General features: G+C 34.7%; 1 protein-coding gene across 3 annotated transcripts in view; it reads right to left on the bottom strand.

The window, feature by feature from the left end:
- Window positions 1–3,013: 3,013 nt before the first annotated feature.
- Window positions 3,014–25,331, bottom strand: part of LOC148658348 (relaxin receptor 2-like) — a 41,331-nt gene continuing 19,013 nt past the window's right edge. For all 3 annotated transcript variants that reach the window (XM_088639401.1, XM_088639402.1, XM_088639400.1), the window contains 13 exons: window positions 25,150–25,221; window positions 19,886–19,957; window positions 18,499–18,570; window positions 16,342–16,416; window positions 13,605–13,676; window positions 11,900–11,971; window positions 11,361–11,432; window positions 10,660–10,731; window positions 10,080–10,151; window positions 9,311–9,540; window positions 7,801–8,211; window positions 6,312–6,530; window positions 3,014–3,813 (listed from right to left, as the gene is read on the bottom strand). In XM_088639401.1, the coding sequence (XP_088495527.1) occupies window positions 3,548–3,813; window positions 6,312–6,530; window positions 7,801–8,211; window positions 9,311–9,540; window positions 10,080–10,151; window positions 10,660–10,731; window positions 11,361–11,432; window positions 11,900–11,971; window positions 13,605–13,676; window positions 16,342–16,416; window positions 18,499–18,570; window positions 19,886–19,957; window positions 25,150–25,221 (1,777 nt within the window). In that variant the 3' untranslated portion in view covers window positions 3,014–3,547. The remainder of the gene's footprint in view (window positions 3,814–6,311; window positions 6,531–7,800; window positions 8,212–9,310; window positions 9,541–10,079; window positions 10,152–10,659; window positions 10,732–11,360; window positions 11,433–11,899; window positions 11,972–13,604; window positions 13,677–16,341; window positions 16,417–18,498; window positions 18,571–19,885; window positions 19,958–25,149; window positions 25,222–25,331) is intronic.

Genomic DNA, 25,331 nt, shown 5'->3' with positions numbered 1-25,331 from the left:
CACAGCATTGAACTTGTAGCAAACAGCAAAGCACTTATTTACTTTGCGAATGTATATGAATGTTCAAAAGCATCTCCACTGTGAATCATTAATACTGTACATACAGTATAATTAACAGAAATTGATCATGGCAGACATGTACATGACCACTTGTATTTATTCTACTTCAGTCCCAATTTAGTTTAGGTCTGCCTAAATCACTGTTTTTTAAAAGATTAGGAACACTTGAAAGTTATTGTTCAATTAAGTAAGAAATGTGTTCAATTAAGGGAACTGGTTCTTAAGAGCTGAGGGCTATCAGATCTGTGTTCTAAATGATGTCTAAATTATTTTATTTAAGCAATCAACCCTTAAATTTAGCATAATTTAAATGGACAATATAGAAATTGAGGTTACCCATAAAACCTACTGGACCAGGGAGACCTAGTCCTTTGATTTTTAAGTCAATGTTGAGGATAAATAATGAAAGACTGATCATTATTTGTATGGACAGATTTCAAAGTTCTAAAACTGAATGCACAAAGCCATGTCTTTGAGAAAATATAACGCCACGACCTCAGTTGTTAAAATTTTAATTACTTGCAGTAACTGGTCACATTAACCATCTGCTGCAGATGCCCATCAGGTGACAGATTAAAGAGACCCATACAAAAATTCTAGTCCTCCAGGACCAGATTTCTGGCAATTCTGCAGTATTAATACATTGCATTTCCAACCCATCCAATCCACCTGTTTTCTAACCAATTCAAGGTTACAGGGGAACTGGAGCCTGTCTTGGCAAGCAAGGGGAGCAAGGCAGGGTATACCCTGGACAGGTCATCAGTCCATTGCAGGACAGACACATATATGTACAGTACACATTCACACCAGGGCCAGTTTTCTCAAAAGACAATTCACCCATCAGTATGTTTTTGGACCGTGGGAGGACGTCTATGTGAACATGGAAGAACATACAAACTCCACGCAGATTGTGCCTCAGATCTGTAACTCTGGTCATGGAATAATTTGCTTAATAATCAAAAGTGTCAGAAAGAGATTTGTGTGAGGAATGCTGTAATTGTGCTTCGTCAAAAGAACTGAAGATTTTCTACTTCATTCTGGATTTTTTCTGAGATTTCCTTTGCCAGCAACTGCAGTCACATTATTCAAGAGACCCTGGTTCAGAGGAAATAAAAAAAGCTCATATTCATATTTCACAGATATCACTAATTCCTTCCAAATCAACACTTTCTTAGAGAGGGGTTCTTCAGATGATATGCAGCTTGTGCTTATGACCCTCATATTAGAACGAACTGTTACCAAAAAGCACTTTAGGGCACATAGAAAAGTCTCAGTTTTGACCTTAAGAAGAGATTCAAGACACGGTGTGTTCTCTTTCATGACACAATGTTCAACATTTTCATGTGCTTTTTTACAGGCTCCACAATTGATTTAGTTAATCAATAACCAGATCAATGTGAATCAATAGTAAATTATGGATTAAATATATATTCTTTAAGCAGTGAAAGATTGTCACTTTGTAGTGTGGGTGAAATAATGCAATAAAATACAATCATTTAGAGATTAGTTTTATGTATTTTCTACTGTATGAAGGTCTTAACAAGAAGGCTAGTGTTCAATTTTTATTATGATATTTTTCACAATGTTATTTTACATTTAGTTATTTAGCTTTCAATGTTCATATAGGTGTTTCAGTGAGGGTTTGTAGAAGTCTCCTGCTTTCTAAAAATAGTATGAACTAATAGAAAACAATGACAAAATGGGAAAAGAAAATAAAGGGTTGCAGAATACTGTAATTATAGATTACATCAAAGAATATTTTAAAAATATATTGACTCTTAGGAACACAAGTGTTCTTTCTGGAATCTGAGGTACCAGGAGCTCTAAGGAGTGGACTGCATATAGGTCAATTTTATCATTTATTCTGAGAACACTGTAAATTCAGGTTTGGAGATTTCTGTTTCAGTTTATTGTAAATTGTTAATCTCTCTATCTCTAAAGAGCTGCCTGATTTTTCATTAGATAATTAATGATATAGAAAGAACATTTTGTATGATAAAAATTGTTCACATACAAAAAAAGTTCTGTAACATTAAATTACATAGGTGCAAAATATATTAGACTATAATCTGCACTGGGTTTTGAGAAACAATATGTAAGTGGAAGAGGTGGAAGAGGGTACTGAAAGCATTTCCTCAGGAATTCCTTCAATGGATTAAAATGCACTATACCAACAGTCTTTCACTATGGACAGAGAAAGGTGTTTATAATGAAACTTTAGGAGAGAGACAGATCCCAGCTAGATCCAATCACTGGTTCACTAGGGAGCCTCAAATAAGTATGGGACCTTCCATCCCTGCATTCCATGCGCAGACACACCTCCACCAACCCAATGAAGGCTGTGATACTTTGCCTATTTTCTAGGGAGTTTGGGACTATCATCCTTCAAGCCAAGACTCAAGGTTAAAGCACAAATTCATCTGCAAATGCCTTTTTTTCTTTTTCTCTCAGTTAGGTACTGTACATTGATTGGGGTTTCTCTAAAACTCCTGAGCTGTTGGCAGCATTTTTGAAACCCAACCACAACAAAAACAGGTCACTATTAATTCTTATTTTATGTCAATCATTTTATAAAGCAGGTTACCTGTAGGAAAATCTTCATTGTAAAAGCTTTGAAAAAAGAGAATTGTGAACCATTAATCAAAGTAAAAGAACAATGTAAACAAGAAAACACACAAAAAAACTGCATTGGGAAAATACTATTTTCATGGAAAATCAAATATTTTGGGAGATTTTTTCAGTGCTGGTGGATTGGCATGACCTAAGTTATTAGGAATTCCACAGGTAAAGGATTCCAACAAAACTGCAAAATAGGCAAAGAATTTATAATTCATTAAAAAAAAAAACAGAAACAACCCGGAGCCTAAATAATTCACACTTGTAAAGATGACAAGTATATCCATCTCAGGCAATTGTTGGGCTTTCAAAACCATAGTTTGAGTCACACGACATGTTTGCTTGTACAAATGAAGCACTTTGTCTTTTATTTACTGTACATTCATCTAGATACTGTACACATTCTAAAATGTAAAATGTTTTCAGACTGTACACAATCTGAAATAGAACAAGTTTTGGTTTTTAGATGAGAGTCCCTCACATGTGGAGAATGCTCAAGATTTTCCTTCACGGGGACACCCCTCGCCTTTTTAAAAAAAACAACAATTCATACAAAACCTTGCTTGTAAACAATACAGTCATTAGTCTGTTGTTGAGTCTCAGAAGCACTGAAAATGAAACAATGAAATGCACCTCCTCTCCACAATTATATACATTTTCGGCACTCGGGTAATGTCTGCCTGGAGTGGACGGTATCAAATTATAATGGGAAAGGTCTTCATCATCGATGAAATTCACACAGAGAGTGTCAGGGGTGCCAGTTGAAAAGTGAGCCTGCTGTCTGTATAATTCTGCAGGCATGCAAGGAAAAGTAATCCTTGGAAAACAATATTGTTGGTTCATTCTTAAGGACTATGATAATACTCCTTACTCATAATCCATACTTGGCATTCATCTCCCCAACAGAGATCTGCTGTAGGAGTCCTTGGTGGTAGTAGGGTTGTTTGCAGGGATCCATGTATATGACAGAGGTGGTCAGGCTCTTCCTGTCCTTTTTGTGTTCAGCATTTCTCTGCCACCTGCAGAGCAACACTTCCACTTGCTCTCTGAAGAAGCTGGTGGTGAGTGTGTAGAGGATGGGATTCAGGGCGCTGTTGATGGGCAGAATGAATATCACCACCCACGAGGTTATGGTTCCTGTGAGAACACATACATAGAACTGTCACAGATAATTTATGGAAGCCCAAGGCTGACATCCAATGAAATAAAAATAAATCACGCCGGTATGTCACTTTAATATGCAATAATTAATACCATAATGTATTTGTAATATACTGCGTCAATGCAAAGCACTAGCTATTACGTGAACTGTAGAAAGCTTTTTTTGTTTGTGTGTGAGAGGAGGAAGCTGCAGAATCATTTTAAAAGCCCTTCAAGACTGATTCTCCACTAAATAATCCTGATACCCTTAGCCCCACAACTCGTAAATAAGCGCATTTTGCAGTATTCTCACAATGGCTCTGCAGAACTAATTCAAACATTTACTGTACACTCCTACTTTCAAATGTCACATATGAGGAATGTGTGGCTACAGCTATATACTGTATATAACATTAATATAATGTAGATATTAAACAAACAGTAAATCTAAGGTACTGTACCTTGCTTGATCAGTTAAAAAATCTAAAATTGTCTTTCATTTTGACAAATCCCTCAAAAAAAATTTACAGGAAGACAAAGAGTAACCTTTTCTTCCACATTATTTTTTCCCATTTTAAATGAATTAAAACATCCTGTCATGTGGCCAGTTTTTCTTGACAGGCTAGTCTTTTTTCTAGTATTGCGCATCCTGTAATCAAACTCCAAAACAGATGTTCCATTGTGGGAAAATATCTACCAAAAAATGCGGGAATGATGTCAGGCGTCTACCAGAGGTTTTTTGTGTTTGTTTCCTAATAAATAATGGGATTAGGGAGGACATGTTCATTTTCCTTCAAGCTGGAAGAAATGTGCAAAGATGTACTATAAATGGTCTGGAAAAAAATGTAAATCTTTCCACCCTCTTCTTATCTTTCTAGCTTCTTCCTGGTCTTTGAAATTGTGGGGAGCTTTCTTGTGGAACAGAAAGACCCAGTTGTCAACAGGAAGAGAAAGAGCTTTAAGCCCTGCAAGGCTTTCATCTGGAAAGGCCTGACACCAAATCGCTGTCTCTAAGAATTCCTTATATTTCAAACTGTGTGATGCTTCACAGAAATCACTGCTGAGATGGGATTTTTTAACAATGGCATGATTTTAAAAATCTGCATTGATTTAGTTGTTGTTTTTCAGATAAACACTGGAGATTCTGTCTCACTATATTACATTTCAGGCGGTTCAAAATCTAAAGACAAAGTCCTGTTTGAGAAAGGATCATCTCATAAAAGATAATATAGGTGACAGGTACTGTATATAATGTACTGTTGATTTATGGTTTGTTTGTAGAGGAATGTCTTACAGAAAATGTGTTGGACACTTGTTATACCATTTTCATGAAGCTTTGCATTACAGTGTTACTCAAAAGTGACTTTTGGGTGTAAACGGACCAGTCCGGTTAATTTAGCAAACAGACAGTTCAGCCTCAACGCTGGTACAGTATTTGTGAAGCAGTAACTTGAATGTGTGGTATCTTAGGACAATGTCACTGTTTGCTGTTGGAAATAAAATAATGCTCTCTTTGATCAGTTCAGAAAACCTAAAATAGTCTTCCTTTCTGTCAATTTATAATCTTATAAACAATTATAGGAAATGGTTGTACATTTTTCAAGGTGAAAAATGCAATTTAATAATTTATTTACACTACTTTGTGTACAAATTCCCAGTGAGGAAAGGCTGTTGCTAGTGGGAGTCTGCTTGTACTGATACAAAGAATTGAGTACATTAATCAAATGCTTGTTATGTGATTACTAGGATTACACTTTCCCTGACGGCATTAAGAATGACTGCTTTTAATTCACAATAATTCAGCCTTTTGACTGAATAATGGCTGCTTTCCTATACGCACTTAACTCTTTTCCAATGCTTTTAAAATCCATTATATTTAATTGAGCTGGATTCGACATGAGAAACATTATTGTGGTTGACATATTTCAGGAAGATGCAGGCATTTGTACTGCACATGCACAAGTATTTTTTTTTTGTGGCTGCTTTTTAGCATGAAGCTCCCTGCATGTAAATCACCCAATGGTACTTTATTCAGCCACATTACTCATTCAGCTATATAACACATTCACGAATCCCAAGGCAAGACAAAGTGTATTGGACTCCATATTTCATAGGTCATACTGCCCTATGTTTTCATTTCCTCTCAGGCACTACATTTATCACATTATTTAAGTATTAAAAAAAACATTTTTTTGGAAAGTTTTATAACTGCCAACCATAAAATGACATAATTGTTTCCTAAATAGCACAAAATTAAATGTCAATTGTAACAGATTGAGAATATAACTAGATTTGTGTAGCTACTATACACCTAAAATGAAATAGATGGTTCTTCCTGTGAATAAATAGCACTGCATTTTGTTGCTCTCTATATCAGAGCACTTAAGGTCACACGTGTGGTGAGAAATACTGCGAGCGGTTTTATTAATCGGCCAGGTTTCATCTGAACTACCTCAGAGTGCACTCTCTGGAGGAGCAGAAGGAGTTTTACTGACCTGGAATCTCCACCTTCAACAGAGACAGGAGTTTCACTAGGAAAATAGGAATCCAACAGAGGGCGTCAGAGAACACAATGAAAAAAAATCTGTTGGCAACCGCTACGTCCTTGTGGAGGCGACTCCGTGTGTCTGTGGTGTTCAGGCCCGTCGTGTAGATGGAGTAGAACATGCTTGTGTAAGAGAAGACTATGATGAGGAAGGCAACCAGGTTGAGCCCTAAATAGACAGGAGGAAGAGCAACATGAGGTCCCTGCTGGTCTTGACTGACTTTTACTCTCTGGTTTTAAAGGAATGCAGGAACCATGTATTTTACACAAAGCTCTATGTACAAAAATCCTCCAATCAATCCAAACTGTTTATCCTGATGATGGTCACAAAGTACACAAAAATACCAAAGTGCAAAATAGGACTGAAAGTTTCAAAGAAAAAAATCAAGGCAAAGATTTTTGAACACCTGGTTATCTAACTATAAAGCTAGATATCATATTTATTTACATATTAAATGTCTTCATTTTAGGGATTCATTTATTGCTTTATTCCAGCACAATGCAATTACCACATGCTGTACAGTTTCATTCAGAAAATGAAATAATAGAGGCTTTTAGTCCCAATCTGTTTTCCAGTTAAAGAGACTTCAGTAAATTAATCCTTCTGATGGCTGTTATCTTTTTCCCCATTATACCACCCAGCAAGCAGGTAGACTATTGTTCAATTTTGAAATTTTTCTATCATTAATGTGAAAGGCAGTGTTAGGTGGTAGAAACCAATTTTAAAGACAGCTTTTGGTTTTTAATTTCTATTCTAATCAAATTGAAAAAGTTTTAAGTTCTACTTTCACCATAAAATGATTTTTTATACAGTATGCAGTATATCAAGTTTATATAATTAATTACTGTTTCATCTGCCCATGCACAGTCCATGCAATTTGCTTCAATCTGCAGGAGTGCTATTGTAAGTAGAATTACTTCAAATTCCATGTAAATACAGACAAGGAAAACAATTGATTCTTTATGCAAATTAAATTAAATATACAGTTCTGCCCGTGACTTGGACCTGATTTCAAAACATCATATTTTGCATTACTGAAAGAAAATCTGTTCGAGGACTAATTTTATTTGGGACAGTACTTTTAATGCTGTGACACAATTGTCAGACCATACAAATCCTAGCTAGTGTTCTGCAAAAAGTATAAAACAGTACTGAAAGTTTTTACAGTGTTTTTGCAAAAGATGGTCAGAAAAAGGTGGAATTTTAAACATGTAGTCATTTGGTTTGGTGTTTCCCCACATAATGCTGGTGTATCCTTTTGGCACTTATGCTGCCTGCGGGGCGAACACTTTCATTATAATCACCAAAGCAATTGTAGTTAAGAACCACAAAGTCACTTTACACCACACAAAGAAACTGTGGTAGGTAAAGCACATTTAAAACATTTTTACCTGCTTCAACTGACATTATTTATTCACGTGTTTAGGATCATACTCACCCAGGAATATTCCTGTAGAATACCCTTTGGCTGTAGGCTTTTCCAGACTGTCTAAATGAAGAGGGAAACAGACCCCATTCCGACCATAATAGTTGCCAAACAGATCCTCATTCAGCAGAGGGACTGCAGCAATGAAAAACCCAATGAGCCATATGGATGCCAGCATGATCAGAGTCTGGCATTTTCCCGGGCGACTGTTGTTGAAAGGGAAGACAATGACTAAGTACTTCTCCAGCGTCAGGTATGTTAGGAGCATCACAGACACCTCAGAGGAGAGCATAGCCAAAAATCCTATTGTGCGACACTCAAGGCTTTCCATCCACTGCTCAGCATTTCGATTGTACTCTCCCCTGAATTTCATGTCGAATACCCCAACAAAGAATAGATATACTCCCATCAAGCAGTCAGCACCTGCAAGTCAGTTTAAAACAATTCAGTATTTTGCCGTATGAAAAGCTAATCCAATAATATGTATTAGAAGAAGACTGTATATTGTAAGAGCTGCAAAGTGTTATATCAATTAATGTTTTAAGTATGCTCTTTTTTCTTCAATGTTCCTAACATCACTGCAAACCGATTTATCAAAGAGCTGTGCAGCATTTTTTTTAGAAATAATTTTGCCAAAGAATTGTTTATACCGGAGAGTGGTAGCAAGTCCTATCGTCCGACGCTTATTTCCAAAATTTGTAAAGAAAATTAATCTTGAAAATAATGTGGAACTTGCAATGAGCCATTTCCTGGCTGCAATGTCAGCTGCTACGTACTTATCAGTGACCCTTAGAAATGGCAAAGAGAGAACTGTTTTTGCACAGGGTTTGCATTTTAGTTATCCAATATATTCTAGCAGCGCTAGGTAATGAGCTACCGCTCACATTTTAAACATTTTCTTTTCAAAGAGGTATGTTTATAGGCAACTAGTGTCACAGTTGTTTCTAATATTACCCTCGCTCACATATTAATACTTGCTGTTTGTCTCCCTGCATGTTTTCTAGTTCCCCTCCTTCATTCTAGCTTCACTACTGCTGTCTGTCTCCCTGGTTCATTCCTTGCGAAGGGGGTTGTGACAGTGCTGATCTTCAACCAACACTGTCATTTTCTCAGCCAGATGACTTAATGCCAATGAATTAAATACATATGCCATCCTTAATATTCATCAGCTTATTTCTTCATTATTAGAATTTTACCAAACTACTTGAAAGAAGTTCAGGTGGGTAGCTGCGTCAGCATGCGTAGGCTGCAAAGGAACAAATAATAGGTTTATTCCATGCTGAAAAGAGAAGAAAGAAAACACAACGTTTTGGCCGTGGAGCCTTCTTCAGGTGAGGGTGCTCACACCTGAAGAAGGCTCCACGGCTGAAACGTTGTGTTTTCTTTCTTCTCTTTTCAGCTTGGAATAAACCTTTTACTTGTTACTTGAAAGAATGTTGTAGTTTGTGTATTTCATAATTTATTCAATTCAATTTAGTGGAACAGAAGAGACACATTTTCTATAGTAATGACCAGTACTTACAGCACAAAACCTTGATGCACATGGCGTGGAGGTTGTTCTCAGCTCTTATCAGGGTCCTCATGCAGATGACAAAGACATTGCCAAAGCAGGTGATGAAAGCGATGACCCAGACAGAAACTCTGAGGATAATATTTGCTAGAAGGTCCTCAAAGGAAGAAATCCCATCAGAATTGGGCTTGCACATCCGTACATGAGGGGCTCTGGAGCAGTACTGAAACTCTTTAAAATATCTGAAACACATATAATAATGAGAAGCAACATAACCCTTAACTGAACTAGAAATAAATGAAGAACAATTAAAGGTGAGGTTTGTCATTCATTCTAGCAATGTTCTTTTAGGTTAAAAACCTGACTATGGATCAGATGCAATCTGTGCCAAATAAGCTTTTATCAGTTCCCTAATACCTCCACTGCAATGCATTAAACACTTTTCTGTGTATTCACAAACACAGATTTAAAGATTTGTATATTCAAGCTGCTCCTGGAGCTTTCTCAAACATATAATCTCATACTGTATATTTCTATTTAAGCTGCTCCTGGAGCTTTCTCAAACATATAATCTCATAAATTTTGCTTAACTTGTCTGGTTAAAGTAATATTTTACACTATACCTACACCGTTAAAAACCTCTGAGAAAAAAATTCTGTTTAAGGGGAACCAATTTTTAAATCTAACTATCCACTGAAATCACACTTAATCAATGAATTAAAAGCAACTCTCCTCATGGTCTGAGATTTTCTAAACCCCTCAGGAAGATGTCAGTACATACATGTGAGACAGGTTCCTCATGGGCTGGAACATTCTGCTGTGTATGTTTGGGATTTCTATGCCCTCCATTACTCTGAGGAATAAGCACAATTTAAAATTAATTACTTGCCATTGCGTGACGGAAATTCATCACCTCCCTGCTAAGTAGTGCAGTGCCTTATTGGGCACAACTGTTCTTTGCAAAAGTAAAAAAATGCAAGGACATCTTTACTCCTCTTATAAAATGTAACTTGTTTTGCTTGCAAGCAGATTTGTTGCTTTCTCCAAAAGAAAATTACATGCTACATCACATTGAATAAACACATTACACTGGAGCCTCTAACACTTACATCACATTAACTGCTAAGACAGCCTCCAGGTTTGCTACATCATTTCTACAGATTTTAAAAAATTACGCTAATAGCATAAAATGCGCAGCTACAGTATTAAATTTTTGTTTCTTAATATACAGTACAACATAACAGTTGCATTTTGGCACCTACTGGTTATTAGTAACACCTACTGTACATTTTGTCTGAAACAAAAAATAATTACTGTCAGTAAATATGAACATATAAAGATAATGTAATTTTTTTACTTACAAGGATTTGAGCTGGTAAAGATGATCAAACTGACCAAGATGTATGTGACTGAGTGGATTATGCGACATATTTCTGTAATGTTAAAAAAAAATGGTTTAACTGCTATTACCATATTTTTCTAAGCCATATTTTGGGTTAGAAAAAAAAACTAAGAAGTATTCCTGTTTAAAAAAACCACTAAAGCCAAAATAATTTGTAGAATAATTTGTTCAGTTATGTGGAAGTATGTAGATGTCTTTCCTGAATTCCTCTAAAAAATTATTTGGGCTGGTCACATAGGAGGCACCGTGTAAGAAATACTGAAATGGTATTGCTTCACTGCCAAAACTGAATGGAAACTGGAAGCTAAGTAGATATTTTCATTCTGAAAAAGGTCAACATGCTGTGTTTCGCAAAACTAGTGTTGACAAATTTGGATGAACACCCATACTTACATTTTACATTCTATTCCTCTCTCTGTTAATGTTAGATGGCAATCCCCAAAAACTGGCAGTTGATCTCATTTTATTTTCGGTGTACCAACCTAAATAATGCTATTGCTAATTTGTACTGTACAAATTAAAGAAGAATTAAAGAAGGTAGTTTGCTTTCTCTTTGAATATACCACACATACAGTTTATATACAGTATACAGTACACACATTTCCAATTAATAAATATGTATGTAACACACAGACCTGAGACATAGCTTATGAAACTTACAGTTTCTGTAGGGATTTTAAGTCCTTATAGATATTGTATGGTAGTTCTGTAATCCTATTGCTTGATATATCTCTGGATAATAAAGGAAAGAAGATAAACAGGAACAGCATGAGAAACACATAACAAAAAAAAAAACAGAAATCCTTTATGGAAGTTTCAAACACCTTTTGGGGATTTGCATGGGACTATTTCAAGAGCAAACGCAAATTTGCTAATTTTCCACTTCACCTGTCCAGTAAGTTTAGATGTATTGGTAGCCTTCAGAATGATTAAAGTTCTGTCTAAAAGCATATGCAGTTCTGATATTCTGATCATTAGATCATACAGTATAAGAAGAATAAGAATTAAACAGAATAAACAATAACTATATATAGCTCATTGAATAATAAAATAATCCTATTCCTGATTTTCTGATATAAAATAACACAAAACAACAGTTTTCAAGAACGGAAGCAGTCAAAAAACATCTTCCGTCAACAGCAGATTTTCATTCTAATACAACAGCTTTCCAATGCATTATCAAAAAAGTGAGTATTTACAGTTCTTCGAGTCTTCTGAGTGGCTGGAATGTATTTTCTTGAAGAAATTCTATTTTATTGCCATGTAGCGATCTGTAAAATAAAATCACATGAATTTGACTTAGTACAGTAGTTAGTAGAAATTACATTAGGTACAGTACTAAAGCTCCTTTTCAGTAAATCTTACAGAAATATTAGAAACTGAAAACTTAGAAAAGTTAGTGTCTCCCAAACACTTTCAGTGCTTTCAGAAGTCATCAGGATTTTCAGAGAACCAGTAAAGAAAAAAATAAAATGGATCAGGCAATTAATTTCAGATGTTGTGAGAAACTGCAGTTTCATCATAAAATATTTGTTTTTTTAAGTTTATCGCATGCACATTACTGTACAGAATTTCTGCACTGTGAACTTATTTGACAGTTAACCAGCAAAGAGAAACAAACAAGACACTTGATAACCATTATACAAACAGAAAAATAGGAAAATGTTTCCTTTCATGCTTCGAAATACAAATGTGTTTCAACGCTGATGCTCTGATTGACGTGTTTGAATTAGTAATGACAGTATCTGTGAGGCTCATGTATTTGGTTAATTATCTGCTTTGCTGGTAGTGATTCAGAAAGACTGAAGTGGAACTAACATAAAACTTCTCTCCAGTCTAGTAACTCACAGGCAGCATCTGATTAATGGCAACCTACAGTAGTTCAGTGTGATATACAGGAAAGTTGAACCTTTTAACCCCTGTTGTTTTAAAATACAGATATTTAAGTGCATTTTCACAGTACGCTGAGTTGACATTCCAAAATACACTGAAGACTAGAATGAATTGCTAACCTGGTATAAAAGGAAAAAAAAACTATAGCATCTGGCCTCATTTGGAAACATGATCCATCATTTAACTTCATTTCGAAACATTGCTGTTGGAAATGCTCTGTGAGTATTTTCCAAAAATATTTTTTCCTGTCATGTTACTGTACATGAAGGACACAGGGAAGAATGTGGAACAGACTAGACACTGTGAAGATTTAGTCTTTTATCACACCTAAATTGGAGAGCTCAACTGAATCTTGTTTATAAAGTATTAACAACAATAAGACAAAATGGGGCTTTGAAGATTTTAGAAATGCAGAAAGCACAGTTTACTTAAGAGGACAGTCAAAGGGTACAGGTACTCAATTCTACAACAGTTTGTGAAGATAAATATTTTAACATTGTTATCTCCACAAGAGATCCTGGGTGTCTTTTTCTGAAACTTAAAGTAACAAATTCCATATTATAAAAGCTGCCTAAAACATCTTAGTTTGCAGTTTGGCAAATTTCCTTCTTTTTAAAAAGATTACAACCCACCCCCTTTTTAATTGACTGAATTCTTATTTTAAATTCATATTATGTTCAAAATAAAACATAATACCACTAACCCTTTGGATTAAGCTTCGAGTGGGTTGAAAAAGGTTTAAGAAGAGTTGTATTTCAATGTCATTTTTAAGCTGCTTAATTTTAATCTTAGTCGATCTAATTTTAAAACTGAAGGTGAAACACAGCACCATAACAGAATTGTTTTCTAAAAAAAACAAAATAACCTATACAGTACCTGTTTTAAGGTGAATTACAAACATTTCCAATATGATGCCTATAAACAGGGTATAATCTCAGTGTCTGTCCTGATACTGTATATACAGTAGATATATTTTTATTTATGGTACTGTAAGAACAGATGTCTACTCACAAAACAGTAAGTTCATTGCACATCATGAGCGTGGAAAAATTGATCGTTTTGACATTGTTCCCCGAAAAGTCCCTAGAATACAAAGAAAAGCAGAGATAAGAACTTAAAAGATGCAGCAAACCAGCACAGATACTATTTTGAAATATTACCAGAACAAAATGAAGCCAAGGTGCATGAATGTGAGTGCCAGATTGTGCCGAGACTAAATTAAGGTCTCATTCAATCCCCCCAGTCCTTCAGTTCCTTCGGTCTTTCTTTGGGAGATGCTGCAGCACCTAAGAGCTCGCTTTCAAACAAGCCCAACAATGGGCCAGTGCCAACGTGTCTGCACAACCTGTTCTTGAAGAACACAATCGAGACAATAATAAGGGTGGCAGGGCTGCGTTTTCAAAGAGCTCCTGTCCTGAGAGGTTTGAGTGACATGTTCTTCCTTCCTCAGTTGCTAGCTGAACAAGAAATGTCTGTTCCTGTACGAACAAACATTAATATGAAAAGACTAGTGTAGCAAAGACAAGTCATTGGTAACATTTCAGAACATGAGGTACCTGGAAGGCATGTATTACTGTGTAGGATTTCCCTACACAATTTGCACGGCCTACGAAGGAGAGAAACACTAGTAATGAACGAAAAATGAGCTGAAACAACATGCTTGCGATCGACTCTAGGTATGTATATTCATGTATACATGAGGCTTACTAGGGGTACATAGCATAATTCTTTGGCCTCCTGACTGTTGGTTTGGGGACTGCAGACACTGCTGTTGTACCTGGAGTGCAGTACAGTATTTTTCCCCAGTTGACCCAGTCCATCTAGCTGTATAAGTGAGGACCAGCATTGCTGGGGGGTGATTCCTGCGACAGACTGGTGTCCCATCCAGTGGGGAATGGGGAAGGGGTTGGGGGAGTCACGTGCTCCAGGAAACGGAATGGAAACTTGGATGAGCTATGACCCAATGAGCTGGGCTTCTGGTATTGACTCTACTTCTTTATACAGAAGAATTACACCATGTCTGCTAATGTGTAGGAAAACATTTCAATTGGAACATTACAACTTATTTAAAATGTTCATTAGCCATCAAATATAACTTAATATGAATTAATACTATATGCCTTTTGATTTTAATTTTGTTCCTACCAGAGGAAAATTATTTAACTGTTACCTGATTAATAGAGTCAAAAGACTCTTTTTACAGTTGGAATATCATATAATTTTTTGAGTCATTGAGGAATTTGGATCCTTAAATCAAGCTTTATTCTTTGGGTGGTTATAGTTTCCGCCTCACTTTTCCTTACTGGTTGGCCTTATAATAGCAGTATTACTTTAAAATGAGTGCTTTCCTTCTCATTTGGTCATAAACACACATGTGGCATTTACAATAAGGAGGTTCACTTTATAATGTAAGTAAATTGATGCAGTTTCATTGGACTACATTTTATGATTCAATTCAATTGGCAGAGACATACAGTATACTGTATGCCTGGGAAGGCTGCCTGAATCAATACACATACTGTATATCTAAAGTACTCTTAAAACTCTCACCTGTTTTATTGCAGATGGTTGATATGATTTTTTGGAACTTTGGGAAAATATAACACAGCTAAGAAACTATAAAACACATTGCTTATATCAAAGCTGTTTCACTTCATTATGTTACAAATCACTTCTGCCCTGGAGCTGAAATTGTGCCAGGTAGATGACAGCACATGTTGTTATCAAATTTCAGCATTACTACAGCATTTTAAAGTGTGCTGCCCATTTGTATGTAGATCACATGAAATTATCAATATCTTTGTGCACTCTTTTGTTTCTCTCTTTATTCAAGAAAAAATACTTCTCATAATGTAGACACCAGTTATAATTAAATTTAGTGAGTCCTGGATTTTGTTTTGGCTATTTCTGATTTTCTGTCTTCCTGGTGTATTATGGGTGTCCAGCATTATTATTCTTGACAGATGTTTCTGGACAGATTGTTATTTGCAGTGAACACAAGCTGACAGTGCAAAAATAAAACAACAAAAAAGATTAATCAAATGTCAAGGAAGGGAAAAGATCCAGGATGATGATTATCACAGTGGTACAGGTCTGAGTGTGTAGTTCCTGGCATTCCAGCGCTGGGAAGTACTTTCAGGAATTATGCTTGTTGTAATAATTCATTTACAGTACATTTGCAAACGGCCAAAACAGAAAAACAACATACCTGCTAATTCTCCCTATTTAGAGCAGGTTTGCTGTATGCTTCACCCCAAATTCTACAGTACTTATATTGTGACACTATGTTTATTTGTGAACCTCGACATTGAAGTTGTATGCCTTTAACTTCTCAATATATATTCTTACCTTCTCATAAATTGAAAGAGACTTAAGTTTAAAAACCTTTACTGAAAACAAAGACTACTTACTGACATTGCTAAGTGACACCCCTTATTTAAAAAGGATATAGCTGATGTGAAATGTTAAAAATGTATAGCAATGTCAAAAGATAAGGAAAATGCATAACATTTCAAGTGCTGCTCTTAAATGTCAGTTCATAAAGGCCCCTCCAAGTGAAAAGCTGTCTTTTCTTACTGTATTGTGACACCTAGAATTCTGGAACTGGCAACATCTGCCTCGGTAGTTAATCCACATGTCAGGGTTCTCAGCTGTAGTGAATTGCAAAATGCCATACACCTCAAATTGCTAAAAAAAAACATTCAAGCTAATTAGCTACAAAGCAGCCAATGTTGTACAGTATACTTACAGCCAGTTAAGAAGCATCATCTCTGAGCACAGTTTTGCTTTGGGAAGCTGCTCCAGTGAGTTATTTACCATGGACCTGCAAAACCGGGAGAACCCATTTAAATCTGCTTAATCCCTGAATATAGAATGAAGAAAAAAAGGCAGCCTGCCAGCTCCCTGCTGTGTTTTAGCAACTGTGACAGATGCAGTTCCATCCCTGCCAGGATTCGATCACAGTTACCTGCGAACTAAGAGTATAATGTACAAACGGCCAGATCTCCTGCTGAGCGAATTCTACACTGTGTAGATTTCAAGGGGGTGACGCCATCTTCTGTAACAGGCTCTTGTGCACTGAGCCCTATTATGGAAGTGCGCCTGTAATAGTGAATTTTCCCAACATAAAACAGATTACAAAGCACGGCCAGAGCAATTTATGCACTTGCGAGCAACAAGGTGGCAAGTGTGTATGAGTCTGAACATGTGTTTAAAACTCCTGCTGTGGCACAGCATCTCCTATTCCATTGCTTAAGCTACCATGTCATGTATGTACTGTAGCTGCCACAGAATATTATATAATTCTGCTTACTAAGTGTTAAAGAACAAACACAGCACTTTCAGAACCAATAAATCAGTCCTGGAAAACTTCACGTCTACAAATGAGACAGTTACTAATTGCAGAAGTAAGTGGCTGAAGCTTTGCTCACTGTGTGGAAGGAGCAGAAATCAAACTAGTTTTAAGTCTGCCAATACCATCAATGTACTGTAGAGAAGAGAGATAACACCATGGTTTTGTGGTACACAGAAGAATATGAATGCTAATGATTGGCTTAAAGGTATGGTTGTGTGCAACATTACTTGTGGTCAGAGTATTAAAGGTTATTATTTCTTATGAGATTTCTTATGCTAAACCTTTTAATTCTGCGCAAACTTGCTTGTATTAATCTTTGATTGGTTGGTTAAGTAACCAGATAGATAAAAGTAAATGCAGACAGAAGAAGGAGATGATAATTTTCCATACAGTGTATATTATACTTACAATATACTGTACTGTATGTGTATAACTAAAAAAGCAATAGTTTCCATTCAGAAAGACTAACAAAGTTCTTCAAACATGCCTTGTCATTTTAATAATACATAGAATTAGCAGCAGTAGTTTAAAATACAGTAATAAGGTAATTCTCTGATACATCAATTAGCAGGCTCTGATATACAGTACAGGACATAAACACATCATAGACTCCTCAACTAAGGCAGCTACTAAAATGATCCAGCAATTGAGGCACAAAGATCTGGGCAAATCACATCTAAAAGAATATCTAGGAAAAATTAAGCACTGTTGTTTATTTATAAATATGTTTGGCTTCAGTACATAATTTAATCTGTTTTGCTACAGAGCTACAGAACACAATCTGGGTAATTTTCAAAGCAATACTAAATAACAAAAAATAAGATTTCTTTTCAAAAAGCTAATAATTGGAAAAAGGCAAACGTGTTATGTTTTATTCTGAACTGTAACGAACCTTTCAGAAGGAACAAAGGTAGGAGATGTGTGTGATTCTAAAGGACCAGCAGTTAAAATAAATTACATATTAAAGAGCTACCTTCACTTCCTCATATTCATTGACAGACACTTCTGAGGTCTCTAAAGACTTGTGCAGTTGGATACAATAGTAGACGGCACTCAGTACAAACATCAGCAGAAATGACAGAAAACCACATGACGGTCTAACAACGTAAAATAGACAAAAGGAGTATATATAGTAAAGCAAAACTGAATCTAGGAAACAAGAAAAAACAGGAAAGAATGCTCATAGTGAAAACCAATGAGAAAGAAAGAGAAGAGCTTCCACAATATGTACAAAAAGACAGGAAACATGCAAAGAACAATGCAGATACAGTTCCAAGAACAAAGGTGCAATGGCTTTTTGCTTTGTTTTTATTCCCTCAATAAGAGATCATAAATATGTTCTAGTTACATAGTTTTTAGATGAATAACTGTAATGAAATACTTCTTTTGAGGTAATTAAGATGATGAATGGAGATATTCCTGAATACACTATAACAAGCGCAGACATAATGAAAACATATTCATAAAACTTTCAGAACCACAGTACACATATATTTTTCACGATAAGAAAGGTAGACAATTGAGCTGGAAAGTGCCAAGCATAATACTTACAAGAAAAATAAGGACTTTAACCCAGCAAATGTTTGCTGACTAATGCTCTTTATTGGATTATCATCAAGGATTCTGGGTTTGAAAAGAAGAAAAATTGATTAATGATTATGTCAATAAAGTGCATGGTGAACTCCAGTTCGTCATGCTTTGCAAAGTGGAAAATAAGTTCACAAAAAATAATAATTCAGTACAGACCAAACTCTTTCTTAAAATTTACTTTAACCGTGCATCAGCTGAGTCTCATTAGTTATATCTCCTACAAATCCTTTGTCTGACTAGTACAAATTGTATGTGACTAGATTTATTGTATGGGGCTTGATTTATCATGATAATTTTGGATCTGCATAATGTGCACTTAATGCATATTCTTAATTTTAAAACATGCTTTAATAATGTACAATAATAATACTGACAAACAGACTTCAAGCATAGTTTTAAACTACACAGGACAAAGAATATAAAAACACTATGTTAATATTTAAAATAAATGCATACAGTATATACAAAAGTGTAATTGATTGGTGTTTTGAATTTCTACACCTTCATAGGAAGATGCACATACTGTATCCTGCTATTCTGAACAATGCCCAAGTTAAAAAAAAAATTGGAGATACTATTGGAGATACTGTACTTCTCGCTTTGTTTTAAATCAAAGCTAAAATTATTATAGTTTTACCCTAATTATGTATCTGACAGTTAAAATGTCTAGGCCTTTCCTTCCATTATGTAAAGCCTTTATGTGATACATTGGCACAGTCAAACACCATGTAAGATGAAACTGCTGTTGATTCTAAACAAACAAAGAATATGAGTTAGTTCAAGGTACACTGCTGAATTGAAGAGTGACTGAAATCAGGCATCTCATACTCAATGTAAGAAAGAAATTAGAGACAGATAGGACGTGTTTAGTGCACACAGTGCTACAGGACCATTTTGACACACAGACACTGCTGTTGTTAAGCACGCAGTGATAGTGAGAAATCTGGGTCAATTGACGGCTTCCATTTGAGATACACATTGTGTTCTCCTACCAACCTCACTGGAAATACACATTCATTTTAGCTTCACAGAAGAGAAAATAACTAAATCCAACCTTAAATACCAAGGCTATTAACTACCGCATTCTAAAAGCTAACACTCCCACGCAAAGAGCTAATACAGTATCTTTCCTTTAGCTTCATGTACTGCCCTTACAAAAGAAAAGATAAACATATTTATAAATAGGACTATTAATCAAGCACTGAATCGTTAAAGTGAAAAGTTTTCAGCTTTTATATTTGCAGTAATTATTACGGTTTAAACACTGCTGCCAAAACAGTCTCTCATTAAAAGGTTGCAAATATGTCATTTAATATAATATGCTCCAGTTTCTGTTCATCATACTTACAGCCATTGTAATTTAGGCAGATCACTGAAAACTCCAGGCTTCAATGATGTGATGCAGTTTTGACTGAGAGACCTATAAAATAAACAGTTTTTGTGTCACCAATGAATAAGCATTAAATCTTCCAAACAATGGATTAATGATCATTTGTCACCCATGAGCCTTCTGAAATAATAAGTAGTGATCCTCTGGGAAACGCTAGTGTAGCTTAAGAAAGCATAGGGAGTTATTCATAAAATAGAAAACACTATGACAGTCTTCTACTTTATTAATAGACCCACTTTCGGGAAAAACGCAGATAATTACTGGCATGTCAAAGCAACTAGTAGAAGTCAACACGCAAAATAAGAGTCAACGCTTTGAAGAGTTCAAATTAGCAAGACAGAAGGTCTAAGAAAACCAAAAGTCTTATTCTAAAAGAGGAAATTGTGCAAAAGACATATATTTGTGATGTGTTCATAAAAGAGAGCAGTTGATCAGTGCTGAGAGGTTCACAATTAGCCATCTTCTCAAGGTTTGAAAAACAATTGATTGACATCAATTCTTAATTATCCTTTTTCATTGTAAGGACAAATAACAATTTTTGCTAGGGCTAAGTGAATTTTCTGAATTATTGATAATCAAGGTCTAAATCTAATCTAAAAACCTGTGGAAGGTTGCAGACAAAAGGGGTCATTTAGCTCCTGCAGCTTGTTTGATTGCAAGCATCTAATTGATCTATGGGGTTCATTCAGGCAGTTCTTGAAATAAGCCACATTATTAGCTTCAACAGCATGGTTGTTTCCGTGCAAAGCTTGCTGTGCATAAACATAAGCCTTTGTGTAAAAAAGTGCTTAAAGATTCTCAGCGCAGAAATTAAAAATGTAAACATAGTTTCTTATTCCATGAAATATAAAAGAGTTACAGACACATGGCTGTTTTATAGGAATGTTTCAGGAAGCATTTTGATAGGACAGAAGCTACATCTGGAGGTAAATAGAGGGGACATGCTCATCCATACACATTGGGAATCGCTGAATCTGAAATGGAAGATGCAGTATAAACTAGGCAACACAATGGGTAATCAATTACAAAAAATAATAAAAATGTGATTTTCAAAACCATAACACGAGGTCATAAAGGATGCCTTCTCAGGTAGCCATTATAAGCAATGAAATAATACAGAAAGGGCCAAGTCTTCCTGAAAGACTTTGAAACTGTACTGTCAATAGCTACTATTTAAAATCAGCACAAAGTATTTTATGTAAACATTAACAATGGCCTCCAATATTCAGCTAGAGGCACTGGACAGTTCATCCAAAGAGAAATGAAATGAATGATTAGAAAGCAGTTGCATAAATGTCCTAATAAATACATCCAAATAAAAAATAAAGGGAAAAAGAGAGCACTTTCTAAAAAAGAGCATGGGCTCTGGTGAAAGAAAAAGAATCTATTAAACTACAAGCACAAGCAAAGAGGGATATTGGAATTGTCAAGAGACAGGAAAAAATACAAAAAAGGTTAAAATATATAACACAAAATTTCTTAGTATCGTAACAGGAAAACATCAGTTCCCTAGGTACAGCAACATCGAGAACTGAATGCTTTGTGAATATTTGGTGAGATAGGTTTGGCTTAACCCACTTGGTTAATGGGTAGCCTCCTGGCCATTGGACGAGCAGGCTCGAACCCAATTCAATGCAGACTGAACCAGAGGGAAGCAGTGAGGTGGAGATGGGGTGGAGGAGGAAAGCTGAGGAGATGAATGCAAAGGGTTTGTGTTTAATAAAGAGTGTATAGAGCTAATTTCTGTAATGATGGTGATTAGGAACAGCTGTTTGAGATTGACTTGATGTTGCTATCGCCCCAAACTTCAATTAATTACTTCCATTAAATGGATTGTCAAAGATAAAAAACTTGATTTTTTAAGATAACAAGAAAATATTGGAGGTATTAAGTTAATATCTTGCTCAGGCATTCATCAAGAAATACATCAACACAATGCGTTAGATTGTGGAAGTTCTCTAACACTGTCATAGAAGAGGTGGAATTGTTAAAAAGATGTAAGACAAATTTCCAGGAGCTCCAGTGGCCACAAAGGAAATCTAAAAAGATTTAGAAGACTTAATTTCATAACCTAATAAACAGTTGGGTGCTGATATTTAATGTACACATGCAAAATGTTATATGAAAGATATGTATAAGATAAGATATGTATAGATATGTAAGATATGTATAATTACATAAATGTGTATAAATATAAAATGACAATACTGTACAGTACGTACAGTAGGTGTAATGTGATACACTACCAAGGAACTATTGTATACAGTGCGATTTCGCAAACGCTGTAACTGTACAATTCCATGAGGATCTCTTTTTTTCTCCGTTCAGCTGATCATAAAGATTTTAAAGCTTTTCCATCTGTTTAGCTGAAGCCTTTGTCTTATATTATGATAAAAAACAGAGGAACAACGACTTTGTTCTGACAAAATTAAGATAAAATATTTGATAAATCCCCTTGAAAAGAACCTTAAATATCTCAAAGTTGATTTGTAAGGACTGTACTATTACTCACAGAAATAAAATTTAATTCCAAATGTCACTACAGTGCTTTGCTGACACAACATTAAATTACTGTACCATTGATAAACTAAAATGTCCTGAAAGACACAAAAATATCAATTCCAAATGAAATAAACTAAAACTTTTCCAAACGATAAGCCTAAACTGTAACTTCCAGGAGATGTTTTATGTACAGTAACTACTCTACACAAATTTTGTATGAACAAGTATGTGTTTTCATGGTATTGCTTTTTCTCACAATAGTGCACCTGCCATGTAAATAAACCCCGTTCATGAAGTAGAAAACCGTTTGAGACAGTAATAGCTTTAGCCACCCAGGTAGAACAGATAGTAAGTTTTATGAATAACACCCACAGCATAAACATCATCAGGTGAAACAATGTACTAAATTGCTGAACTATAAATAATAAAATACTGAATTTTAGTCAGTCACAAAATGTCAGAAATATATTAATTAAATCATGTATATAATTCAAAGTTCAACCATGTGGAAAGTGTGGTGATAAATAAATAGAACAGATTCTTTCTACGGTGCACCTCTGCATGTTCTATACTGTAAATACAAACATTGTAAAGACAAAACAGATAAGCAAACAGAAAAACAGATTTAATAGAAATAGGTTTTAAGTAGGTAGGTTGCAGTGTACAAATAAAGGACTGAAAAGGAAATGTTTTTACGTTGTACACAAATTTTATTTCTTTTAAAATAACTTGCTCCAGGATGTTTCAAAGCCAAGCCCTTCTGCAGTTTAGAAATAAATTCAACAGTACAGCAGCAAACATGTACAGTACCAACAATAACAAGGTTACTGGAATCAGTTTATATTTATTATATATTTTCCAGAAAATGTAAAGCAGAACTTTTGCTTGAAATGTCAAGAAACACTCATTTAAACCTACTCAATTAAACAACAGGAAAAACTACAGTATTTCCATTTTCAGAGATATGCAAAAGAGATAGAAGCTTCCTTTCCAATTTAATTTGATTTCTTCCACATCTGTCAGGAAAACATAACTTGGAAAATATGCGTTTTGTGGATGTGGAGGTTTGGACTTTCTTCTAAAGTATTATGATAATGGCTGGTTTACTTCAGTTGTTGATACCAGTTCAACTTTTTAATCATCCAGCTAGCTTCTGGGTTTTTAACACTGGGCTTTTCCAAATTCAGTATTATTTACCAGATGCTATGACCACTTTATTACACCTATAAAGAATAGTTGCAGTTTAATAACTTTTCTATTTTGCACCAAGATATTTCAGGGATAAAATGTTACTATACAAAAGAAAAAAAAGAAAAATGTGTGTACAGAAGGACTAAGTATTTTCTTTTTTGGGAGACACATCAATATGAAAATGAAAAAAAAAACTAGATACTGTACAGTTTTGGGTGACAATAATGCTCTTATATATTGCAAAATAAATTATACTGATAACCTTTCTTTTCCAATTGTTTTTGAATTTTCTGAAAACTGTAAGGCAAGAAAGTGATTTATTTTTCAGTTTCTTACAATGACAGAAATGAGAAAAGAAAACACAATCTGTTTTGGTATTTCATTGTTCAAAATTAAAAAATGCAGAAAAACTCAATTTTTTAACTAAATTATAGAAACAAATAATCCTCAGTTTGGTAAGACTATTTAAAATATTCAGACATACAGTAAATGGGAAGCACCTTTCCAAAATGCTGCAAACAGATTTAAAAATATTGTATCTTTATTATCACAGAACACAAAAGTGACAGTTATACTATTCCTGTATTTGTGTAATTTGATTATTAATAGGTTATACATTGTGAAAGATTCTAAAAATTATTTCTCTAAATTAATTTGGGTTTCAGTTTGGTTTAAAAATAAAGAAGGTTTTAGTTTAATAGTTGAAACTTTAAGAATCATTTAATTTTATACATGTTTCCCAAACATAAACATTAGGAAATATACAATAATACATATTTTATTTTCCATATTTAGCTTTAAGACATATTTTTAAATTGCATATATTGGTAAATTGTATTTTTATTGAATAAAATATTTATTAGGTAATCAAACAAACCTTTTCTTTCTTTGGGTAATAGATAATAATTTATCTTCTTCCTTTTTAAGGACTGTAAAATTATTCCACATTAAGTATTTTTTTGTGTGAAATTTAATGCACACAATATAATGTTCACTTAGTACTTGAGGATACATTTAATAGAATGTTATTTGAAGCTTCTCAAGGGCAAAGTTACAAATTAATAGGAATGTTATATCTTCTAATTTATTCAACATTTATAAATGTAGGTATAATACAACTAAATTGACCTACTGGGTGAAATGAGGTGTTTATGTTCAACATGCTTCCTTGATGTGTTCTTTTGCCAGTTAAAATAATTAACTCTCCTGAGGTTTAGTTTCCAAACTAAATTACATGTACATTAAAAATTGCAGATATGATTAATAGCTTTGTGGGAAATAATATCAGGTACTTCTCAAGAAATCCCTTCTCTTTAGGAAGTACAATCTTTTCAAAACTTGATACATATCTTTGCAATTCTATGTCTGTATCTACAGTGTAAGACCTACAAGGGTATTTGGTACAATTTGTTACAAACAATAATCCCTTGCATTTGGAGAGAAATGCATAGCAAAATGGTTTTTACTCTGCAAACATACTACCATTACTCATTTTTGGAGGAAAAATATTAAACTGAAGCTTTACTCACAGTTTTCGAAGCTTATACAGCCCACTGAATGCTCTGCTTGATACTGATCTGATGCAGTTATTTTGAAGGAATCTGTTCAAAGGGAAAAACATAATGATTACATTCAGTAATTAATCTAATGCAGATATTAATTAATCACACTCTAATTTTTATATGTTCCACAATATTTGTCTAGATTTAAT

Source organism: Lepisosteus platostomus, chromosome 7 (assembly GCF_059453375.1).
Source record: "Lepisosteus platostomus isolate fLepPlt1 chromosome 7, fLepPlt1.hap1, whole genome shotgun sequence".
Lineage (NCBI taxonomy): Eukaryota > Metazoa > Chordata > Actinopteri > Semionotiformes > Lepisosteidae > Lepisosteus > Lepisosteus platostomus.
Note: the sequence above shows the minus strand (reverse complement) of the source record. Positions and strands in the feature narration are given on the sequence as shown.